Source organism: Arvicanthis niloticus, chromosome 6 (genome assembly GCF_011762505.2).
Source record: "Arvicanthis niloticus isolate mArvNil1 chromosome 6, mArvNil1.pat.X, whole genome shotgun sequence".
Taxonomy (NCBI): Eukaryota; Metazoa; Chordata; class Mammalia; order Rodentia; family Muridae; genus Arvicanthis; species Arvicanthis niloticus.
The window spans coordinates 62,976,503-62,998,179 of NC_047663.1; the positions used below are offsets into that span (position 1 = coordinate 62,976,503).

At 43.1% G+C, this 21,677-nt stretch overlaps 2 protein-coding genes and 1 pseudogene across 5 annotated transcripts; 2 read left to right on the top strand and 1 right to left on the bottom strand.

Annotated features, from left to right (window-relative positions):
- The first annotated feature begins 388 nt into the window (after window positions 1-388).
- Window positions 389-4,799, top strand: LOC117709975 (olfactory receptor 2T27-like). Of its 3 annotated transcripts, none has more exons than XM_076936788.1 (2): window positions 389-698; window positions 1,858-4,799. In XM_076936788.1, the coding sequence occupies exon 2, from the start codon at window positions 2,041-2,043 to the stop codon at window positions 3,046-3,048; it is 1,008 nt and encodes a 335-aa protein (XP_076792903.1). In that variant the 5' UTR covers window positions 389-698; window positions 1,858-2,040; the 3' UTR covers window positions 3,049-4,799. The 3 variants fall into 3 exon arrangements, with proteins under 3 accessions (XP_076792903.1, XP_076792902.1, XP_076792904.1); XM_076936787.1 differs by having other exon boundaries at window positions 1,883-4,799; XM_076936789.1 differs by having other exon boundaries at window positions 427-455; window positions 1,883-4,799.
- Window positions 4,800-9,267: 4,468 nt separating this feature from the next.
- On the bottom strand, window positions 9,268-10,179 carry LOC117711517 (protein lin-7 homolog C pseudogene; annotated as a pseudogene).
- A 4,083-nt stretch (window positions 10,180-14,262) lies between these two features.
- On the top strand, window positions 14,263-19,173 carry LOC117709794 (olfactory receptor 2T11-like). Of its 2 annotated transcripts, XM_076936790.1 has the most exons (3): window positions 14,263-14,478; window positions 15,050-15,270; window positions 15,977-19,173. In XM_076936790.1, the coding sequence occupies exon 3, from the start codon at window positions 15,981-15,983 to the stop codon at window positions 16,932-16,934; it is 954 nt and encodes a 317-aa protein (XP_076792905.1). In that variant the 5' UTR covers window positions 14,263-14,478; window positions 15,050-15,270; window positions 15,977-15,980; the 3' UTR covers window positions 16,935-19,173. The 2 variants fall into 2 exon arrangements, with proteins under 2 accessions (XP_076792905.1, XP_076792906.1); XM_076936791.1 differs by having other exon boundaries at window positions 14,263-15,270; window positions 15,929-19,173.
- Window positions 19,174-21,677: the final 2,504 nt, after the last annotated feature.

Genomic DNA, 21,677 nt, shown 5'->3' on the forward strand with positions numbered 1-21,677 from the left:
TTAGATATTTAGAGTGTTGACTGTCCTGTGAAAATCCCAGATTATCAGAACTATGTTTTATGTTTTTCCCCTTATCACATCTTAGTTATTTCTTCTCCATTCTTCCTGGATCCCAGCCCATCTTCGGTCAGACAGGATTACTGCCACATGAGTCTCTAAAGGAGCTTTGATTGTTCAGAGTCTTTCCTTCTGCCCCTGCCAAGCTGCTTCCTTCCCATCTCCACTGAGACAGTAAAAACCCAACTGTTGTTTTACCAAACAAACAGCACAGAATACTGGACAGTGAGGCTTGCATCAGAGGTTTCTAGGTATGTGATTAATTGAAGTCTGGGGACAGATTCCCATGAGACTCCGTGATGGTTCCCCAGTTCCACTACACACAGAAGAATTAGCAGCTCTTGATCTGGCCAGAATCACAGCAGTGAGCCAACACACTGCTCTCAGATCTAAGCCAGGTGTGGATTAAAATGTAGTGAAGGGTGATACGGGCTACCCGAGGCTCACACTGCAGCACCAAACTGGAAAGTGAAGTGGGGATAAAGATCACTATTGAGAAAGCTTTTGCTCTCCATGAAAGAAGTTAATTCTGGTTGGTGGCTTGTGCTTGAACCATAATGCTAGGGTAGGAAATCTGCGACCTGAGAAAAGACAGGATGCTCTTCATGTTGAAGTCATGATCATGTGAACAAGTGAAAAAGGTAGGAAGGAAAAAAAGGAGGTCCCAATGCTGTAATTAGTGAGTGATTGACTGGAGGTCAAAGCTTGTCCTGACACAGTGAGTCCTGACACTGGGTCCTGAAGTGACACACTTCAGCCAATTGCTAAAGAATGGCAGAGCTTTCAGGAAAGCTTAAGAGATTCTCTGGCATGACAATTGGTAGAAAAAAACACTCAAGAAAGTGACATGAGGGCTTGGGAGAGGTGGCTCCACAGTTTAGAACACTGACTGCTCTTACAGAGGACTGGGTTTAATTCCCAGAACTCACATGGCCATTAACATCTGTAGCTCCAGTTCCAGGGGCTCTAACACCCTTTTCTGGCCTCTGTGGTCACTGTGCACAGATGGGATACAGACCCAAATACAGGCAAAACTCATAAAATAAAATAATTTTAAAGAAATAGGAATATGTAAGATTAAAGAATTTCAAGAGCCTGCTATTCATGAAATACCAAAGATGGGAGGAAAAGAATGATTGGGTTGTAGGTTATAATCAAAGAAACTAATTATTAAGCTGTTCCAGTCAGAATAACTGCAGGTCAGGATCTTGATAAGTCCTGGGTAAAAGTGTACTTCAGTTGAGTGAAACTCTAGGAGGCCTTTGCTGCTAGACAAAAGGAGAAATACCTTGGTCTTGGAGTGGTTCCTTTGAGGTACAACCCCAGACAAAACCAAGATGGGGAACAGAAGAAAAGTTAAGCAAGCATTTAAGGGGGGAGCAGAGAAAGAACAGCATACCCTGAAAGGGACAAGGTAGGCAGACCAGGGAAAGAATGAAGAACTGATGTCCTATGTTGTGGGGGTGACCAGAGCTTTTATGATTTGGACATGCATACTGATCACACAGGGTAGCAGGCATCATTTGAGTGGTGTGCTCCTGTGGCATGGGTCAAACACAGAAGTAATTAGCCACATTCTGCTCTACTTAGTAAAAGGCTGTTGTGTGTGGCCCAAAAATCAGCATGTGGGTTTAAGATAGGAAATAGCTGACTGTATCCAGTGCCTGGCATTTAGCTTCAGATCAGCTATCAGCTATCCGCTGTTAATACTTTTTGAAACTTTCAGATAATGATAAGCTGTTCTGTTAGTGGTTTGTAACTTGCCAAAGTGACCTGCAACTTGAGATTTTTCTATTATAGCTCCTGCTACCCGTCTCCTTCCTAGTTCCTTATTCCTGGGCCTTACCCCAACTCCTCTCCAGTGGAAACCTGCATCTGAGAGTTCCAGCCCCAAGAGGTACTGACCAAGAGACTCAAATTATTTCAGCCAAGTGCTTTCTCTGTTTTTGGTTGATATAAAAAAAATTTTTTTTGAATGAAGATATGAACCCAAAGAATAAAACTACAGCCGGTTTCATCCTGCTGGGGCTCTTTCCCAGCTGTAGGTACCCAAACCTCCTTATCTCTCTCATCCTTCTCATCTACGCCCTGGCCTCGGCTGGAAATTCCCTCTTGATAATCCTCATATGGCTGGACCCCCGTCTCCACACCCCCATGTACTTCCTGCTCAGTCAGCTGTCTCTCATTGACCTGGCTTACATCTCCTGCACAGTGCCCAAGGCCGCCACCAACTACTTCACTGGGAGGCAGAACATCTCCTTCTTTGCCTGTGCCACTCAGATGTTTTCCTTCCTCACCCTCGGCCTTGCCGAGTGCATCTTACTGACGCTAATGGCCTATGACCGCTATGTGGCAGTCTGTAACCCTCTGAGGTATACCATTCTCATGAGTCCCAAGGTCTGTCTGAAGATGGCAGCCTGCACTTGGATTGGAGCAGTTGCCGCAGCCCTCGTGCACACCGTCTACCCTATGAATTTTCCTATCTGTGGCTCCAGGGAGATCAATCATTACTTCTGTGAGATGCCAGCTATTCTGAGAATGTCTTGTGTGGACACTTCCGTCTATGAGATGGTGAAGTTTGTTTCAACCATTATCTTCCTCCTGACCCCATTCACTTTGATCCTGACCTCCTATACCGTCATATTTCTCACTGTCCTCAGGATGAACTCTCCCAAGGGGAGGAATAAAGCCTTGGCCACCTGCTCCTCCCACCTGACAGTCGTGAGCCTCTATTTCGGTCAGGCTATCTTCATCTACATGACGCCCACTTCTTCCCACACACCCGACCAGGACCAGGTAGGTGCTGTGTTGGGGACCGTAGTGACCCCCATGCTCAATCCTCTTATCTACAGCCTGAGGAACAAGGAAGTGATAGGGGCCCTGCAGAAGTGCACTGGCAGATGCTGCAACCATGACAGAGCCAGTTCCCTCCAGTGCTGTGCACAGAAGTGTCCTATCCCGCGTCATAAAAGCGAATTTAAATCTAACTAAATCCAGATTGGAAACAGAGCCTTGTGAGAAAGAAACGTATAAGGCGCATATGCAGTAGAGTTCGATAGAATGTTGTTCTTAGCTCACATCAGGGTGCCTTCAGTAAACTCTTAGTGAGTGTTATTTGTAAAAAATAATCACATGGATTTTGATGATGACATCTGTGCGAACGCAAAGGGGTTCTTAATCCGAGTCACAAGTCCAGAACCTATTTGCTGTCCTATCATCCCGTGTTGATTGACACGGCTAATTAAATATCATCCTGTCAGTGTCTCCTTTTCACATTTTTACTCTCACTGAATCCCTTGAAGTAATCTATGCAATTAGATTCTTCTTTCTTCCGACTGACTGCATTGCTGATTACACTGGGCGGGGATAGACATGAATCACCTTTCTTACCACACTTCAAGCCTTCCCATGATCCCGTAGTGCATCATTTATATTTATCAAAATAATGAGCAAGCGCGTTCCCAACACAGAAATGATACTCAGTGTGCTTTCTGAGGCCACAGGAGATGGAATTGTCACACGATCGTGTTGCCTTTATGAGAAACCATTAACAATAAAGGTCCATGTTTCAGAACAAAGACTGAGTATTACAGGACCCTTCTCCCACAATCCTCTTAAAAATAAATATGACAAATTAAAAGTTGACAGCATTTAAACTGCAAATTAAAAAAAAAAAAAACCAGAATAAATCAATTCCTGAAACTTTAACTATGTGTCAGGCTTGGAAAATGGTAGCTAAAATTAAAGGTGACCAGTGACCGTCCTTAGGCACCTCCTCCCTCTCCCTTTCCACTCAGAAACTCAGCGTGTGTCAGGGTTGAGGTTGCTTTATGTCACAAAAATGTATGTTGACAAACCTTCACCTTCTGGAGAAAGATCTCACGGTGACATGGGATTTACTGTGTGGGGACTTTAATTCAAGTTGTTTTTGAAATGAAGGACTCCAACGTTATGAAGAAGTTAAAACTATGAGCTAGGGAATTTTCACTTTAGAAGCCCAGGGACTCGCACTGTTTTACAATCAAGTCACCTCAGAGCAGCTTCACGTCTCTGCACTCAGTTACAGGGATTTACAAGGACCTTTCAAGGCAGCTAAATAGTCATCGTTTCAGATACCGTGGCTTTCTGCTAGAACACACTCTGATTTCCTTTCATAGAACCCCACTTGGATGAAACTGTTTTCTGTCTTCCATATATTTCCCATTTCATTGGAGAAATTAGTCCCTGGTATCTTTAAGTTCTCAGAATATTTTCCCAGCTCTACTAAGGAATGCACGAAAAGTAATTTCATATATTTAGCATGTAAATCGTAGTGTTGACATAAATGCACTTTGTGTGCTGATTCCAGTGACAAGGCATGGACAGCTTTCCTTTCCCACCATGCCTGTAGCAGTTCGAACACTTAAGAATACAGTCTCTTGGAAAGTCTTGTGTGTGACAAGTCCCCCAATCTAGTATCTCCTGTTAGCGTTCACAGTCTATTTCTCCTCACCCATCATAGCTGATGTTCATGTGTTGCGACCTGTGACTACAGGCAGCAGGTGACATGTAGGAACCAATAATGGATCCTAATGGCTTCATAGTCCTTCAAAAAAGATCCAACCTGTTTTTTCCTTTAATGAACATATTCTTTGAATGGCAGGCTCTATCACGGGAGTCCAGGGAATAATTTGCCCAGTTAGCAACTGTTATGGGCACTGTGTACACTCACTATAAGTCAATAAAGTCCAACCAGTGTGTGAGTAGTTATAGTAAATTTATTTATGATCACTAAAAGCCAGAAACCAACATCATCGTGCCTTTCAGACGCTGTACATTTAAGCAAACTAGTCTGTATTAATAAAATTTTCCCTTTTTATTAATCATTTTATTCATTTACATTTCAAATGATATTGCCTTCCTGGTTACCCCTCCACAAAGCCCCCCATCCCATCTCACCTCTACCCCCTCCCCTTTGCCTCTATGAGGGTGCTCCTCCACCCACTCACCCTCTCCCGCCTCACCACTCTAGCATCCCCCTATGCTGGGGCATCAAACCTCCACAGGACCAAGGGCCTCCCCTTCCACTGATATCAGATAAGGTCATCCTCTGCTGCATATGTATCTGGAGCCATGACTCCTTCCATGTATTTTCTTTGGTTGGTAGTTTAGTCCTTGGGAGCTCTGAGTGGTTCAGTTAGCTGATATTGTTCTTCCTATGAGGTTGCAATCCCCTTCAGTTTCTTCAGTCTTTCCCTTAACTCTTCCATTGGGGTCCTTGGGCTCAGTCCAATGGTTGGCTGTAAGTATCTGCATCTGTGTTGGTCGGGTGCTGGTAGAGCCTTTAAAAGAAAATTAATAGAACAGCAAGAAAACCTTTTATGCATTTTGCTAAGTGAAAAGGGCAAGCCTCAAAAGGCTGCATGTTGTGTGATCCCATTAACAGGATTTCTGGGGGGAAAGAACGTCTATGTACAGAAGATCAGTCATTTCCAAGAGCTGGTGGGAGTGGTGGGAGAAAGGGTGTTTGCCAGCACAGGGGGCAAAGGCTGTTGGTGATGTAACCACAGGTGAGTGTTGGCCACTCTCTAGAAGGTCTACCTATCTTGTGCTCTGTTCCAAATAATTCTCCAAATAATGCAGATGTACAGACTTCCAGAGCTTCTGCAGCTGGCCAGGTACATGCATAGCTGACTCATACAGCTCTCTTACACACTGAGGTCTTGGGAGGTTTTTCCCTTTCCTTCTCCATATCAGCTACATCTTACAATGATTTCAACATTTTGTAGTAATTTCCTCTGCTTTCTCAACAAAGAAAGTTTGCAGAACCACTCTGACTAAGAGAGCAATGTCTGGATTCTCTCTGTCTTATTCACAGAAAGGCGAAATTTAAGTTTAACTGAAAATTAAATTGAAGAAAGACGAAGGAAGAAAACCAAGGCTTTGAAAGTTCAGTCAGGAGATAAACCTGAGTCAACAGTAGCCAAAAGGGAGAAAGAAAGGGTGGAGGTATGAGAGGAAAATGGCCACTACCACACACACACAAACACACTCATCTCCTATATTGAAACTATATTGAAATTATAATAGATGACAAAATTCAAAAGGGTAGAAATGACAGACACAGGCACATAACTGTAATCCCAAGACTTGGGAGGTGGAGGCAGGAAGAACATGAATCCAGGTCATCTTCAGCTACATAGCAATTTTAAAGCTCCTCATGGCTATATGAGAACAGTGTCTCAATAATATAGTAAAACCATAGTCAGGTCAAACAGTAGTAAAACTGTGCATAGCAGTTAAAAATATGTGTTTTATTTAGAAAACTGTCATTGGAAGAATACTTTATTATATTCAAATATTGCAAGAAAAGGGGGCATGTCAGAGCATGGGTACCCATCTGAGGAAGAACCTGAGTTAGTCAGGAAGCAGAAGATATGAGCAGAGAATGCAAGCAGCAAACATTTGTGGCTTCGGCAGGACGGGGTATATTTAGGACTGGATCGTCCCAGTAGCTTCAAGGACACGGTGGTAGTCCTTAATTTCCACCGTGTGAACCTAGGATGAACAGGGCAGATGGACTAAACCTAGGGTGAGTAGAGCATCCAGACGGTCACTTGCATGAGATACCCCATTAAAGATGATGAATGGGAGGATGATTTCTGAACAGGTAGGTTGCAAATGATACATAATTTTACAGGAGAAGCTGTTGGCCAACCTTCACCTGTTACCCTACACTGGGTGTCAGTAGAGCCCAGATGCCAACATACGGCAATATGGACAAGACAGTCATAAGCTGTGAGTACTAAAATCCTGCCGTCTACAGGGCACACTTCCCCAGATGGTTTGGTAAGGTGCGGGGACACTCCAGAAATGATCTCCCTGTCTCTAGGCTCTTTGTGTTGAACTCTGGAGTCACACACTTCAGCTCTTCCTCCCTTCCCCAGGCACTTGATTTACATATAAGTGGCCTCCTCCTCCTTTGTCTGTCTCTCTACCCCCTGTGCTATTCTGCAAAGGTCTCACTTCATTTGGTACTGTGTGTGAATGTTGATACAAGCTGGGCAACCTCCACCATGACAGTTCTCTTTAAACTTTTGTCAGGTATCCAGAAATCTTACAGTGTTACGTCCATTAGCATAACTCTACACTATAATCCATGTAGCTCAGTCCCCTCTTTACCTTTGACCTCCTGCAAAGAAGTTGTGAGAAATTCCCTTGATTCTTTAAACTCTATTAGCAGAGAAGAGATGCAAAGAAAGCCCTGGTGTCTTTAGAGGGCCCCTGTCTTACTTCCGTACCTAAGCACACATCTCTTCCTCATTTGTAAGATCTACTGGGAATGTGGGCCACTCAGACCTCCAGCCAGTGAGAACTATTCCAAGTCTAAATATTAATACCCAGAGATGCAACATGGAAAGTGCACAGTGAAATGAATCTAGGGTTAAACTCTGGACCACAGATGACACACCAGGACACATTCTCAAGAGAAGACTGTTCACTGAGAAAGGTCCTTACATGGAAGTGTAAGAGCTGTTCTCCCAACACGGGAACAAATGGTTTTTTTTTCTTTTTTTTTTTTTTCAGCCCACACAAAGAACAGACTGTGAACTACCGAAGAAAAAGCTTTTTCAACGTACAAAAAAAAAAAAAAAAAAAAAAGTAACTTGGCCGAAATTCTGCAACAGCTGAAACACGAAGCAGGAAGCTGAACTGACAATGGAATGCTGATGCGTCTGCAGGAGCATGCAGCTGCAGGAGCTGCGCTATGATAAGGGTTCCTCAGGGTTGACTAGCCCTGGGATGCAGAAATATGAGCTACTGTTCTATATGCACCAACACTTTTCTTTAATATAGTTTTAAAACAATTACCTCTAATAATTTTACAATTAAATTAAAATACGTCATACTTTGCTATACTACTTTGGTCTCAACATTTTAAAAATACATGAGCTAATTTTGAAAATATACAATTCAGCATGATCCTATCAATATCAAGCACATTTTGTAGTGGACTAAAAACATTCAACCATGCACAATCCAGTGTTCAATTCCTAAATGATAAATAACATGTTGATTGACTTTTCTCTGAAAAATCACTGAAAACTGCAGTCATCTTGTAAGACTCACAGTGCTCACACACATGCAGAAAACATACACACTTCCATTCTTCCTTAAGGAATGTTATAAAATGCCCATTTTTTAAAAATAAAGGTAACAGTCGTAATTATGACAAATTCCTACATTTTCAACCCATCTGTTTCTTTTTAACATCATCACTTAAACCCTTTATGAATGTTCCTATAATCTGTGACTGAAAATTAATCACTTTGATTTCAGCTTTTAGAAGACCATAGTCACAATCATGTATTAATAGCTGCCTTTTAGGAAAACAGTGACGTCCAATGGACAATGGTAGAAAGTATTATTCCAAATTCCCATCACTACTTCAATCATCAAGATATCAATCATTCTGAGCCCCACTCACTGAGACGTATGAAATCGCCTGTTCCTATGTCTTAAACAAATCCTTCCTGCCTTTCCTATCTCAAGTCGATACTGAAGCCAGGATGGTAAGAATGTATGGCTCTCTGGGTTCAAGAAGTTGAAGTTGTTACCTTGTCTTACTTCTATTCTCCCTAGCACAGACTAACTGACTCATCTCTATGCATGAAAGAACCAAAATATGAGAAATATATTTAAATACAAATGAATAGCATAAAAAATTTGAAAAGTTGAAATCTGATCTTGTTTGAATGTATAATTTATGACATACTGTTAAATATAAATAAAAGATTTAATTGATAATGCTAATAATCAAATTACATCCTCTCACCTTACTGCTTAAATATTATGAAACACATATTTTAGCAATGATTGCTTCAGTGTTTAAAAACTTACTTTTATAAATCAGTATAAATGAATACATTATACATTGTTTAAATAAAAATAAAAAGGTTCCATCATAGCTAAGATTTACCACTGATTATAGATATTATATGTTATGTTCCAAGTACAAAATGCAGCAGAGATGCCAATGTTCATGATGTGACAGACTGCCACAAGCAAGATGCTACATTTAATTTCTTGGAAAAATTAAAAAAAAAAATTTAACAAAGAAATTGCAGTAAGCAAAAGGAAATACTGGAGACCTGTTATTTGTAACTAAATTGCCAAATAAAGAAAACCTCTTTTTAAAAAAAGATTAAGAATGTAAAAGTACATTTTAATATTAAAAAAGCATTATTAAAAATCTATAACAACTTTGTGACAAAAATCTGTAATTGAAAAAGGCCTGTAAAAACTGCAAGGCAGAACTGCCCTCATTGACTTTGACTATTTCCCGTGAGAAAAAAAAGTGTATGCTTCTCTACAACCATAAGTGATGCTAAAACAGGCATTTATAAAATGGCAAGAAGAGGTCACAAAAGTTTCTGGTGTTTTACAATCACTGGCTTCGAGGCCATCAGTAGGTCACAAGTAAAACTTTCCTAGCTAAAAGCAAAAGAAACATAAAGTTTTTAAATGATTAGGTCTGTTGTCTGCGTTTTGCTGATCTCATTTTCTCAAAGCGGGATTCCATTGCTTCCAAGACTTTCGGTGTGTATCGTACGACTAATTTAACCTTCCCTCGGGCCGCTTTCAGTAGCTCTACTGCTGTCTCATGGTGCTCCTCTCCTTCAACACTCACTCCGTTAACAGAAAGTAGCTGATCTCCTCGTTTGAGGCCCCCATGTCTGTCAGCAATTCCACCTGGAATTACCCGTGATATATAGATTGGTGAGTTTTGTTCTTTGCCTCCCATGATATTGAATCCAAGGCCCTCTTCTGTTTTGGGTAGCTCCGCAACTCGGGGGGATGAGAGTGTCCTTCACTGGCAGCAAATGCAGCAACAGTAGCCTTTGCAGTTGCATTGGCTCTCACTTCAGGGCTGCTACTGATGTCCACAGTCTCATAAACATGTTCATATACCTCTCTCACTGCATTGCAGAACTCACTCTGAAGGACTCTGCAAAGCCTGAAGTTTCTGTGGCGGCACCTCTCCACTCCTCTGTAATTTCTCCAGCAATTCAATTGCTCTGCAGATATCCCTCTCCAGCCGGACAGATTCTCCTAGCGCCGCCATCTTTTCTTCAGCAATGCAGACCCGCAGGAAATGACAACAAAGGGCCCGCGGTGGACCCGGCCGAGAAACCGGGGGAACAAATGTTAACAGAGAATCAAGAAAAAACTTTTCTTCCAAAAGTTAACAATTCCACAGTAACCGATTCAAGCATTTTTTAAATAGGTGAAGTAGCAAAGAGTTCCAAAGAATGCTAAGATCCTAGACCCAGGAGACACTAAACACTCCACGAAAGAACACTTAGAAATAAATGAATAATGGATGAATAAATAAATAAATCATCAAAGAAGCAAAATATAAAATCAGCTGGTAAAATAACTAAAATAGTAAAGAATGCTAAGATCCTAGGCCTAGAAGACATTAAACACTCCATAAAAGAACACTTAGAAATAAATAATGAATGAATAAACAAATAAATAAATCACGAAAGAAGCAGAATATAAAGTCAGCATGGACTCCTTGAGAAAGAGAACAGGAAAACAATTCTGTTCACAAAAACATTACTGAGGCATGAACTCAATGAGCAAAGTTGAGAGTAATGAGAGGGCCTCAGTACCAAAAGCTATAAGATACTGAAGAAAAAAATAGTAGGAAGGATGGGAAGACCCTGTGATGTTGAACTGGGAGGATAGACACTGTGAAGATGGGTCACTCTTCAAAAAGCATCTCATAGGTTCAATGCAATCCCCATCAACATCCAAAGATACTTACTATTCGCAGAAAAAAAATACTGAAATTAATATGGAAACAGAAGAGGTCCTGAATAGCCAACAAAATCCTGAACAGAAAGAGCAATGCTGTAAGTATTACAATATTCTATTTAAGGTTCTATCATCACAGAGCCATGGTAACAAAAACAGCCCAACAGTAACACAAATGCAGAAACTTAAACCAATGAAATAAAATAAACCCATCTAACTACAACCACCTGGTCCTTTACAAAAGTGCCAGAAACAGACACAAGAACAAAGACAACCTTCAGCAAATGGTTATTCACACTCAGAAGAATAAACTAGATCCTTATCTCTCACCATCTGTAAAACTCAGCTCTAGGGGTGTACAAGACCTTAGTGTGAGACCTGGAGCCCTTAACATACTACAGGAAAAAAAGGAACACCACAGGATATGATATGAGCAATGACCTTCTCCAATAGCCAAGGACATGACAGCAAGAAGTGAAGAATGAGACTGCACCAAAGTAAAAAGCTGCTGAAGAGACAGAGAAACAGCACAGTGCAAAGACAGCTCAGCCTGCAAAATAAAAGAGAATCTCCGCCAGGTATTTCACTGACGGGTGGTCCATACCCAGAATGTATAAAGAACTCATAATTAAGTTTAAAGAACAGATAATCTAATCTTCAGTTGAGCATGGTAGATACTTTTTTAGTGAAAGGGGCATTATTTTAGCTCATAGTTCCAGGATACAGATTCTCATGGTGGAGATGTGAAGGCTGCAAGCATTTGAAGCAAGTGCTCACATCACATGCACAATCAGAAAGCAGAGAGCGACGAGTGCATCAGTTAGATATTCTTCAGGAGAGAAAGGACAGATGGCAGATACATACATGAAAATCAGTGCTCACCATGTTTGACCATCAGAGTGTGAGGACTGTACAAAACAGATGGGAGCCTGCACTCTCTCGGGAGTGGAGGGGGTACTGGTGCTGTGTATATATAAATGCAGAGTTTTAGGCAGATACAACGGCAAAAGATGAGCAGAATGAGAAGACAGTGCCCCTTCCACAAGGTATTTATGCAAAGAACATTAAAGAAGATGGGTGTATAAGAAGCCGTGATAGTACCAAGGTAGTGATGATTGTGAATGCTACTGCCCTTCCCAAAGACCCCCAGCTCACAGGTGAAAGAGTCCATGAGAAATCCTCACAATCCCTGACACATCACAGTAGAAATGGTGGGTTTCACTGGGTTGCCAACTGGCAGATGATGGTATATAGGATATAGAAATTGTAGAAGTTACAGTGTCTCCCAACCCAGGACTCTGTGGCCATTGGTAAATGTTGAGAGCCAGGTCAATCCAAAGCTTGTCAGAGACTCTGATGAAAGGACAAATGCAACCTAGTTCTGCATCTTTGCCCAGGGGCTGACTTGGGAAGGTCCAGTGTGGAGCTGCTGCCAGGGCCTCAAAGGAGATAAGGATTCAGTTCCTAGAAACTTGGCTTTTCCTCTGGAAGAAATGAGTTAACCATCCCGAGGCCACTGGGTACTCAGCCTGTGACACACTTTAGATATCCTATATTCCCTTAGTGTAACGTTGCTTAAATAGTTTCCTGCTAACTTCATCCCACTGTATGATGGCTTCCCACTGAGTCTGTTCCATTTTTTCCTTGAAAACTGTATATAAGATGCTACACTTCTTAGTAAACTTCGCATATATAGCTTATGTAAGATCTCTTGACCCCAGCTTACATGGCCTCTTTATTTTCTCATCTCCTGATCCTCTCCCTTAGAACCCTGCCACTGAAGAATTACCTGCTGGTCCAGGTCAGATAAACAAACCCTAGAGTTCTTGAACAGGATAACTTGTGGGGTTACAGACAGCTACATAGTAGTCATGGGCCATGAGGGTCAACAGGATGATTTGAGTATCCTCAGGAGTAAAAGTTTAAAATAAAATAAATTTTAAAAAAAGAATAACTGGACCCTAAAGGTGTCCTTCTTCTAGAGAGAAAAGTTGATTGCCATCTTTGGAACAGTGTTGTTGAAAAATGGAAAACTGGCTGAGGAGAAAGAAAGTACACCCAACTATGATACATCAAGTCCACCAAAGCAAGGGGTTGAAGAGGAGGCTCTCAGAAAATACAACAAGGCTCAGCAGGAAGATAACATTAATACAGATACTGGCATAGTTCATATTGGTCAAGAGACCTGGGGGTCTTTCCATGGCTATGACTGACCTAAGTTCAATGTGATACCCTAAGGTCATGTCACCTGTCTTTATCAGTTAGGTATTGCTTCATTAATGTGATGTAGCGAACAGGCCCTTGAATCTCCGTGACTTATAGGAAAAAAAAAATCCTTCCACTCCACGATCTATGGCTATTGGCAGTGTTCTGCTTTAGGCTGCAGCTCAAGGATGAGTCCTCGAATCTGTCAGTCTAGGCAGTGGCTGCCAAGATGAACTCTTCAGTCTCCTCCTGTGGAGAATGGCTGGGTAACAAAAGAGAGGCGGGCTTGGTGGTACACAGCTACAATGCCAATGGTTAGGAGGTTTTCAACCTCTCTTTCCATCTCCTGTCTCATGGCTATCAGTGCTCAGGTTCACACCACATTGGTGATAGATTTCTAGGTGTGACTTATTTGAGATAATTGAGTATGCATCAAATGGATAGGATCTTTCTAAACTCAGGCCTACCAGCTGAGCCTGTCAACAGTCCATCATGGGGTGGGGATCCACCCCTCCCTGAGGAGCCAAGGGCAGTTAATGGTTGCTGGGGGAAGGAGGGAGTCAGATTTCTCAATGGTGAAGCCACTCCTATTTTGCTCATGTGAATAATATCACAATCTTGCTTCCGCAGGCAACCTCGAATACGTGCTGTAGATCACAAACAAATGAAAACAAAAAGACATAAAAATAGCAGGAAGGCTAGTTGGGAGGAAGTAGGGGTTTGGTGGAAGGGAGAGAGCGCAGGAGCGGCTAATAGGGGAGAATATAATAAAGCATATTTTACAATATATTTAAGATTATGAAAGAATAAATTTCAAAGATACACAAAAATCTAATATAGGAAGTTCAAAAGTAACCACCATGAAGTCAGTTCTATAGTTGATTGTACCTATGTTAAGCTGGGAAAATACACTTCCAGTGCAAACTTCCAAGGTGTATCCCTGACCTTTGTCACCTCAGATGCCACAATAAGATCATCACTCTCTAAAGTCCCTAGCATTTGATCAGACAGTTATGCTTGGATCTCGAAGAAAGGCAAGCATCTATCAAGGAACACAACTAATTGACGTCTGGGGGCAAGATTCCCAGAGGGGAAAGGTGACAGGGGAGGGGGCTCCCAGAAGTGATTACGTAATAGAGGCATCGGTTTCATCAGACAGCTTCTGTCTGAGATGCAATCTCCCATTAATTCCTTGTTTCTGGGCTGTCACAGTCTCTGTTGTGGCGTGGTGTACATTGAACAAGCTTTCTTCTCTTCTGCGTGTCTCAGATCAATCTATCATCTGAGTGGATTATCCAGAGGAGCCAGACTTCACTCAGGGAGGCCACATTTTCTGAGGTCATTGCTCACTGGATGTGAACAGCTTCATAATCTAGTCCTTGCTGAAGTGAAGTGAATGAAGCTCAGTCCCAGGTAAAACCTCTCAAGATGTAGCCATTTGTGCCCTCCAGTAATCAATGAGAGTTTTCCTCCCCAAAGCCTAAGATCTATAGATGCCAGTAGGGAGAGTGGCTCTACCTGGAGTAGGAGATGTGGGGACAGGGAGGAGAGAAAGGCCATCCAGCAATGTGCTTCCCCACTGGCCCCAGTTCCTGTCCCTCAACAATATTCCAGATGCTCCATTCCTGACTTGGTTCTCAGTCAAGGTCAGGGAGCTGGGAGCAGCCTTGTGAGGGCGACTAGCTTAAACATACTGGGGGATGAGAGCGTAATCGGACTGCCTGGATCAAATCAAGGGACTGTACCTGTACTGATCTTGGGTAACCATAGTGACTTATGAGCTACAACCAAGCAACCTCAGAGTGCTATTGGAGTGATTGGTGAAGGACTTACCACAGGATTCCCTCCTGCTCAGTGAGGCACATTGCTTCAACCATGAACATCTTTCAACAGGTTGACATTTCTTCCCTTCCAGAAATGTATCTGAATTTCATAATTACCTTTGTTACCTTTCTATAACCATGATTTTTATCTGTTTTTTGAGTCTAACTGGGCTCAAGAAGAAAGCTAGACAGAGCTCAGTGTGCACATCCAAGCCTGTCATGCCAGCCATCAAGGAGAAGATTGCACCCCTGGCTGTGTGTCAGCTCTGACTTAGGACTTGATCACCCCAGTGTCGAGACCACACATGGTGATGATCTGAGAAGACAGAATACTGGTCACAGCCCCTGTTAACCAGTAGTATCACAAAGGCCATTTACACAGGTAAGTGCTTAAAATAACATCTGTGGGATTCCCAACCTGGTCTCTATGCATCTTTTCCTGCATCCCATGATCTCCTAGAGGGAAGCTCCCAATACAAGGCTACATACATACAGGGCAAACTGTTCAAATCTCAAGAATTGTGAGGAGTATTTACACATCATCAAATATAATATGATTATATAACAAGTATTTTAAAATCCAACTATTTTGTGTGTCTGTGTGTGTGTGTGTGTGTGTGTGTGTGTGTGTGTGTGTGCGTGCGCACACAAGGCATGTGCACATGCTTGCATATGCTTCAGGAGGCCAGAAGAAGGCATCAGATCCCCTGGATAGGGAGTTCTAGGCAATTGTGAGCTAGCTGCTACGTATTAGTGAACTCAGGTCCTCTGGGAGAACAGCACGTGCTCTTAACCTCTGAGTCACCTCTTCTGCCCTGATGCTGATTTTTCTGGTACATCTCTGGTCTGTTCATGCTTGCACTATCTCACATCAGCATTAATGTCACATACAAAATATTTAATTAACCCTGTCCTCAGTCTCAAGACCTCAACTTTCATACCTAAATGCATTTCTGTAAGATAGCGTTTTATTCTCAAAATAAGTCTGGTCCCGCCTGTCAACCTTGTTTTTCTTGGATTTTTTTTTTCCTTCTTCAAAGGAGGTGATTATGATCACATTTCTAATGTTTTCTCTGCACACTGACTAGCTCAATGTTGGGAGTCCAGGACATCAGCAGAGGAAATGGGACTTCAGCAGACTTCACTCTCGTGGGGCTTTTCCCAGAGCTGCACCACCTGGGCATCCTCATCATTTCCATTCTTCTGATCTATCTCATCGCGTTCACGGGGAACGCCGTCCTGGTCCTCTTGATCTGGGCAGACTCTCGCCTCCACACCCCAATGTACATACTGCTCAGCCACCTCTCTCTTATCGACTTGGCCTTAATTTCCACCACTGTCCCAAAGATGGTCATCAACTTTTTCTCCAGAAAGAAAAGCATCTCCAAAGTTGCCTGCGGGACCCAGATTTTCTTTTTCTTTGCCCTTGGGGGTAGTGAGTGTCTCCTTCTGACCCTCATGGCTTATGACCGCTATGTGGCCGTCTGTAATCCCTTGAGATATTCAATTATCATGAACTCTAGAGTTTGTCTGTGGATGGCGCTAGTGTCCTGGGGTGGAGGTGCCCTGAACTCTCTCATCAACACCATCTACACCATGCACTTCCCCTTCTGTGGCTCCAGGGAGATCCATCACTTCTTCTGTGAGATGCCCGCTGTCCTGAGGCTCTCTTGTGAGGACACTTCCTTGTACGAGATGGTAGTGTCGATCATTTGCATCGTGTTTGTTCTTCTCCCCTTGGGACTCATCATGACCTCCTACCTGCTCATCTTCCTTGCTGTTCTCCGGATGAATTCTCCAGAGGGCAGGAGAAAAGCACTGGCCACGTGTTCCTCTCATCTGGCAGTCGTGAGCCTCTACTATGGGCCAGCCATGATCATCTACATGACCCCCGAGTCTTTCCACACTCCAGAACAAGATGAAATACTCTCTATGATTAACACCATCTTCACCCCCATGCTTAATCCTCTCATCTACAGCCTGAGGAACAAGGAAGTACTTGCCGCCCTGAGAAAAGTAATGAGTCGACGATTCATTTTAAAGTAGAAGACAGGTACGGTGGAGTACTCCTTAATTCCAGCACTTTGGCGACAGAGGCAGACAGGTCTCTGAGAGTTCTAGGGCATCCTGGTCTATGTAGTGAGTCCCAAGCCAACCATGGCAACATAATATAATTCCAAACTGCATTCTCCATACTTATCCTTCTACCCACACATATATGTAGCTCTCATCCCTCATCACAGAGAAAGCTGGTGGTGGGGTGCCCACCCCCGCCATCATCTACAACACAGGTTCCCCACGTAGGCTCAAGGAACGTTGTTCTGGCATTTTAAGAGTGATCCCACCCCATTCACATTCCCTACAACACTGCCAACAGCCAATTCATTAATAAATGTTTAATGAGAACTTGCTCTGTAGCCAATGTTGCCATATTCTCAGGGAGATCATAGAAGCAACCTCTTATTTTTCTGGAAAAAAAATGAGAGAATGCCTCTAGAGATAAAGAATGGTGTATTATGGGAGTATGAAGAATGATGCATTGTCAGAGTATGAAGACTGCATTATGGGAAAGAAGTGATGCAGACAGAAGCTGAGAGCAATGTGTAATACATTGCTGTCCTTTGAGTAGGACTGAAATGGTCACTCATAGTGGATGGTGAGTCAGAGAAACTGTGACTCCAGCTGGTCAGGCTTGTTGATTTAAATGAAACAAGTGTGCAAAAGTGTTGAGCTCCTAGCTCTATATCATGTAGCCCCAAAACAAGAAAAAAATTCTATGAACCAGCTTTGTTTTCTTATGACAATCTGAACATCATATCAATTTCTGGTCCTCAAAGTTTAATGAAAATTAATATGATCTACTATTGTAGGGTTCCCACAAGGAAAATTCCTCAAGTGTTTCCTCCTTCTCTCTCTCTCTCTCTCTCTCTCTCTCTCTCTCTCTCTCTCTCTCTCTCTCTCTCCCATGTTGTTTTCCACAACAGAATGGTTAGCAAGTATTACTGACCTAACACAAAAAGTCATAAATGGCATCATCTCTCAAATTAACCTCAAATGGGAGCATGTCCCTGGGCTAGCCTCATTTCTAAGTGTGAGATGTTTCTCTAATGAGGGAGAGACATGCTCTCCTCAGTATTGCAGGGTTCATGATGGAGGTGCATAAGCCCAAAGCCAGTGACATGCTGGGGTCACACCTCAGTCATGAGCAGCTCCTTACTCATCGCAATGGGAGAACTAGGGTAAAGAGACTATTTGCTGCCATTCCAGGGATGAAACTGCACCTGCTGACAACCTGAATAAAGTCTCTCAAACAGGATAAAAAGCCCCAGGACAAGAAATGTTAGACTTCCCTAAGGGACTGGTTCACAGTGTGCCTTGGCATATCCAGAAAGTTAAAGTCTTGATGAGGACCAAAGTCCAGGGCTGGACAACTAAACTGGCCAAGGACTACAAGGGGTCTGCAAGGTGTACTGTTTAAGCACCGGGACCTGAGAAGACGTCCCAAGCATTAGCTGCTACATTAGTGACTTTTCTCTTGCTCTGACCAAGTACCTGGTCAGACGGAACTTAAAAAGTGGGAGTGTGTTTTAGCTCACAGTCTGAGGGGCAGTCATGGTAGGGAAAGCACAGTGCCTGTGGGAGGCTGCTTGCTCACTTCTGGATGAGTAGGAAACTAGAAACAGGGGAATTGATTGCTTACACAGCTTCATCTCTCCATTGTTGTCTAGTCCAGGACATCATCCCATTATGATGTCCTCTGTAGGTGGGTCCACTCCTAATCCTCTCTGAAAATACCCAGAGACAGGCACAAAGGTGTCCCTCAATAATGTCCTTTAGAATTCTTAACCCAATAAAATTGACAATGAAAATTAACAAGTATAAACACCATGTTTGAAAAGCTGTTGGTTAGTGGGTGAGGAACCTGGTTGCCAAGCTTAATGGTCTGAGTCTGATTCCCTGACCTCCACATATCCTCAAACACACACACACACACACACACACACACACACACACACAAATGTTTCAAAGTTCTGTTAAAGAGCACAACACCTCAGTTAAGAGAAACAAAGTGTATTTTTTTCCACTTGGGAGGTATTATAACACAATCTGATGAATATAACAAATATAGCAGATTTTAAATTTACTGAGTAAATTTTAAATGCTATTATCATTGAAAGTGGCATTTGATGTGATATGATATAATAATTACCTTGATTAAATCATTTGACATTGTTACATTCCAAAATCATGGCATACTTTTTACCACATAAGCATAGAAACTGAAATTGATCGATTTTTTAATAAAAGATTTTACATATATCAAATGCATTCCGTTTTTAAGTTGTTCAGGAGTTCAGGAGCACCAATAGAAAGAAATGAGGTGTGAGTTGTCACATGGCAGCTGAGAGGCAGAACACTCTACTAAGGAGCAGATGGCCAGAAATGAAGCCTTCCAAAGATAAAGAGGGGACTGTGTTAGGGCTGAGGTGTGAAGGCTGAGGTATGAGGCTGAGATGGAAGGTTGAAGTGGGATGGACGAGGACATAGGGCTGAGGTGTGAGGTCTAAGGTGGGAAGTCAGTGTGAAGTCTGGGATATGAGGGCTGAGGTGGGAGAGATGAGGTGGGAGAGATGAGGTGGGAGTGATGAGGTGTGAAGACTGAGGTATGAGGCAGAGGTGGTAAAGTTGAGGCGTGAAGACTGAGGTATGAAGACAAGGTGGTTGTGATGGAAAAACTGATGTGTAAGGGCAGAAGTGTGAAGCTGAGGTCAGAAAGCTGAGGCGTGATAGTTAAGGTGTGAGGCCAAGATGTGAGGGCTGCAGTAGGAGAACTGAGGTGGGAAGGCTGAGGAAAGAAGGCTGAGGTGAGAAGGCTGAGGTTGGAAAGTTGAGGTGTGAGGTCTAAGGTGGGAAAACTGAGGTGTGAGGGCCCATGTATGAGGCCAAGGTATGAGAGCTGAAGTGTAAGGGCTGAGGTAGAAGGACAAAATAGGAAGGCTGGGTGTAAGGATGAGGTAGGAAAGCTGAGATGTTAGAGCTGAGGTGGAAGAGCTAAAGTAGGAAGGCTGAAGTATGAGGCTAAGGGGTGAAACTGAGGTGGGAGGTTGAGGTGTGAGGGCTGAGGTATGAGGCTGAGGCTGAGGTTGAAGGCTAAGGTGGGAAGGCTTAAATGGGAAAGCTGAAGTATGAGGGCTGAGGTGGAAAGGTTAAGGTGTGAGACTGAGGTGTGAAGGCTGAAGTGAGAAAGCTGAGGTAGAAAGGGATGAGGAGGGAAAGTTGAAGTGTGAGGGCTAAAGTTGGAAGACTGAAGTGTGAGGGTTGAGGTAGAATGCTGTGCTAGAAAAGCCTAGGTGTGAGGGCTGAGGTAGAAACACTAAGGTAGAAAAGGAAAAGTAGGGAGGCTGAGGTATAAGATTGAGATGGGAAGACTGAGTTGTGAGAGTTAAGGTATGAGAGATAAAATGGGAAGGCTGAGATATGAGTGCTGAGGTAAAAGGCTGAGGTGTGAAGGATGAAGTGAGAAGGATGATGTGTGAGGGCTGAGGTGTGAGACTGAGGTGTAGGACTGAAGTGGGAAGACTAAGGTGTTAATATGAGATGGGAAAGCTGAGGTATGAGAACTGAGGTAAAAGTGCTGCAGTGGGAAGGCTGAGGTGTGAGGGTTGTAGTGGGAAAACATAGGTGTGAGCCTAGGCGTGAGGGCTGAGGTAGAAAGGCTGAGGTGAGAGGCTGAGATGTGAAGCTGAGGTGGAAAGACTAAGATGGGAGGCTGAGATTGTAAGATTGAGATGAAAGGACTAAGGTGTGAGGGCTGAGGTAGAAAGGCTAAGAGCTGGAAAGGCTGAGGTGTGAGGGCTATGGTGTGAGAGCTAAAGTGGGAAGAATGAGGTGAGAAGGCTAGGGTATGAAGCTAAGGTCAGAAGGCTATAGTGTGAGGCTGAAGAGGGAAGACTGAGTTGTGATAGCTGAGGTGGGAAGCTAAGGTGGGAAGGCTGAGCTGTGAGGGCTTAGGAGGGAAAGCTGAGGGTTTCAATGTAAAGCTAAAGTAGAAAGACTAAGGTGTGAGGCTGAGGTGGGAGGGCAAAGGTGGGAGGGCTGAGGTAGAAAAGCTGAGGAGTGAGCATGAGGTATGAGGCTGAGGTGGAAAGACTGAGGTGTAAGCCTGAGATGTGAGGCTGAGGTATGAGGCTGAGGTGGAAAGACTGAGGTGTAAGCCTGAGATGTGAGGCTGAGGTGGAAAGGCTGAGGTGGGAAGGCTTGTGGTCTGTGAAAGATTCATTAATTATTCACATGGAAAAGTCAACACATTGGAAGTTTTCTAATTCTGAAGAGTCCCCATGAGGCCTGGGAATTTTCCCTGGGTGCCTCTCAGGTGGTGGTTGTGAGTTCCTAAGAGCTCATGAAAGAGTGTATAGGAACAGGTTCTGATTATCTGGATGTGTACTGAAGACTCATTGCTTGTCAGAGCTGCCCACCAAGCACCACTTCGCACCATAAGCAGGAAGTGTCAGGAGAGTGATGGAGTCCTCTGGAGGAACATCCTGAACCACCATGGTGGCTCTTTACCCTGCTGGGATTTGGTCCTCCCCACCCTTAATTCAAATCTAGAAAATGACTTCATACCAATAAACAAAAAATAATTATATCTCCACTGTTGCCAGTCAACATAGGGGAGTACCATAGCTAGCTACAATTTCTGAGTTCCTTAGGGAAGACATAAAGCATACACACTTTCTGGTAAATTACAGCCATGGTTAAGTCTGACTCTACAGCCTGACAATTCGAATT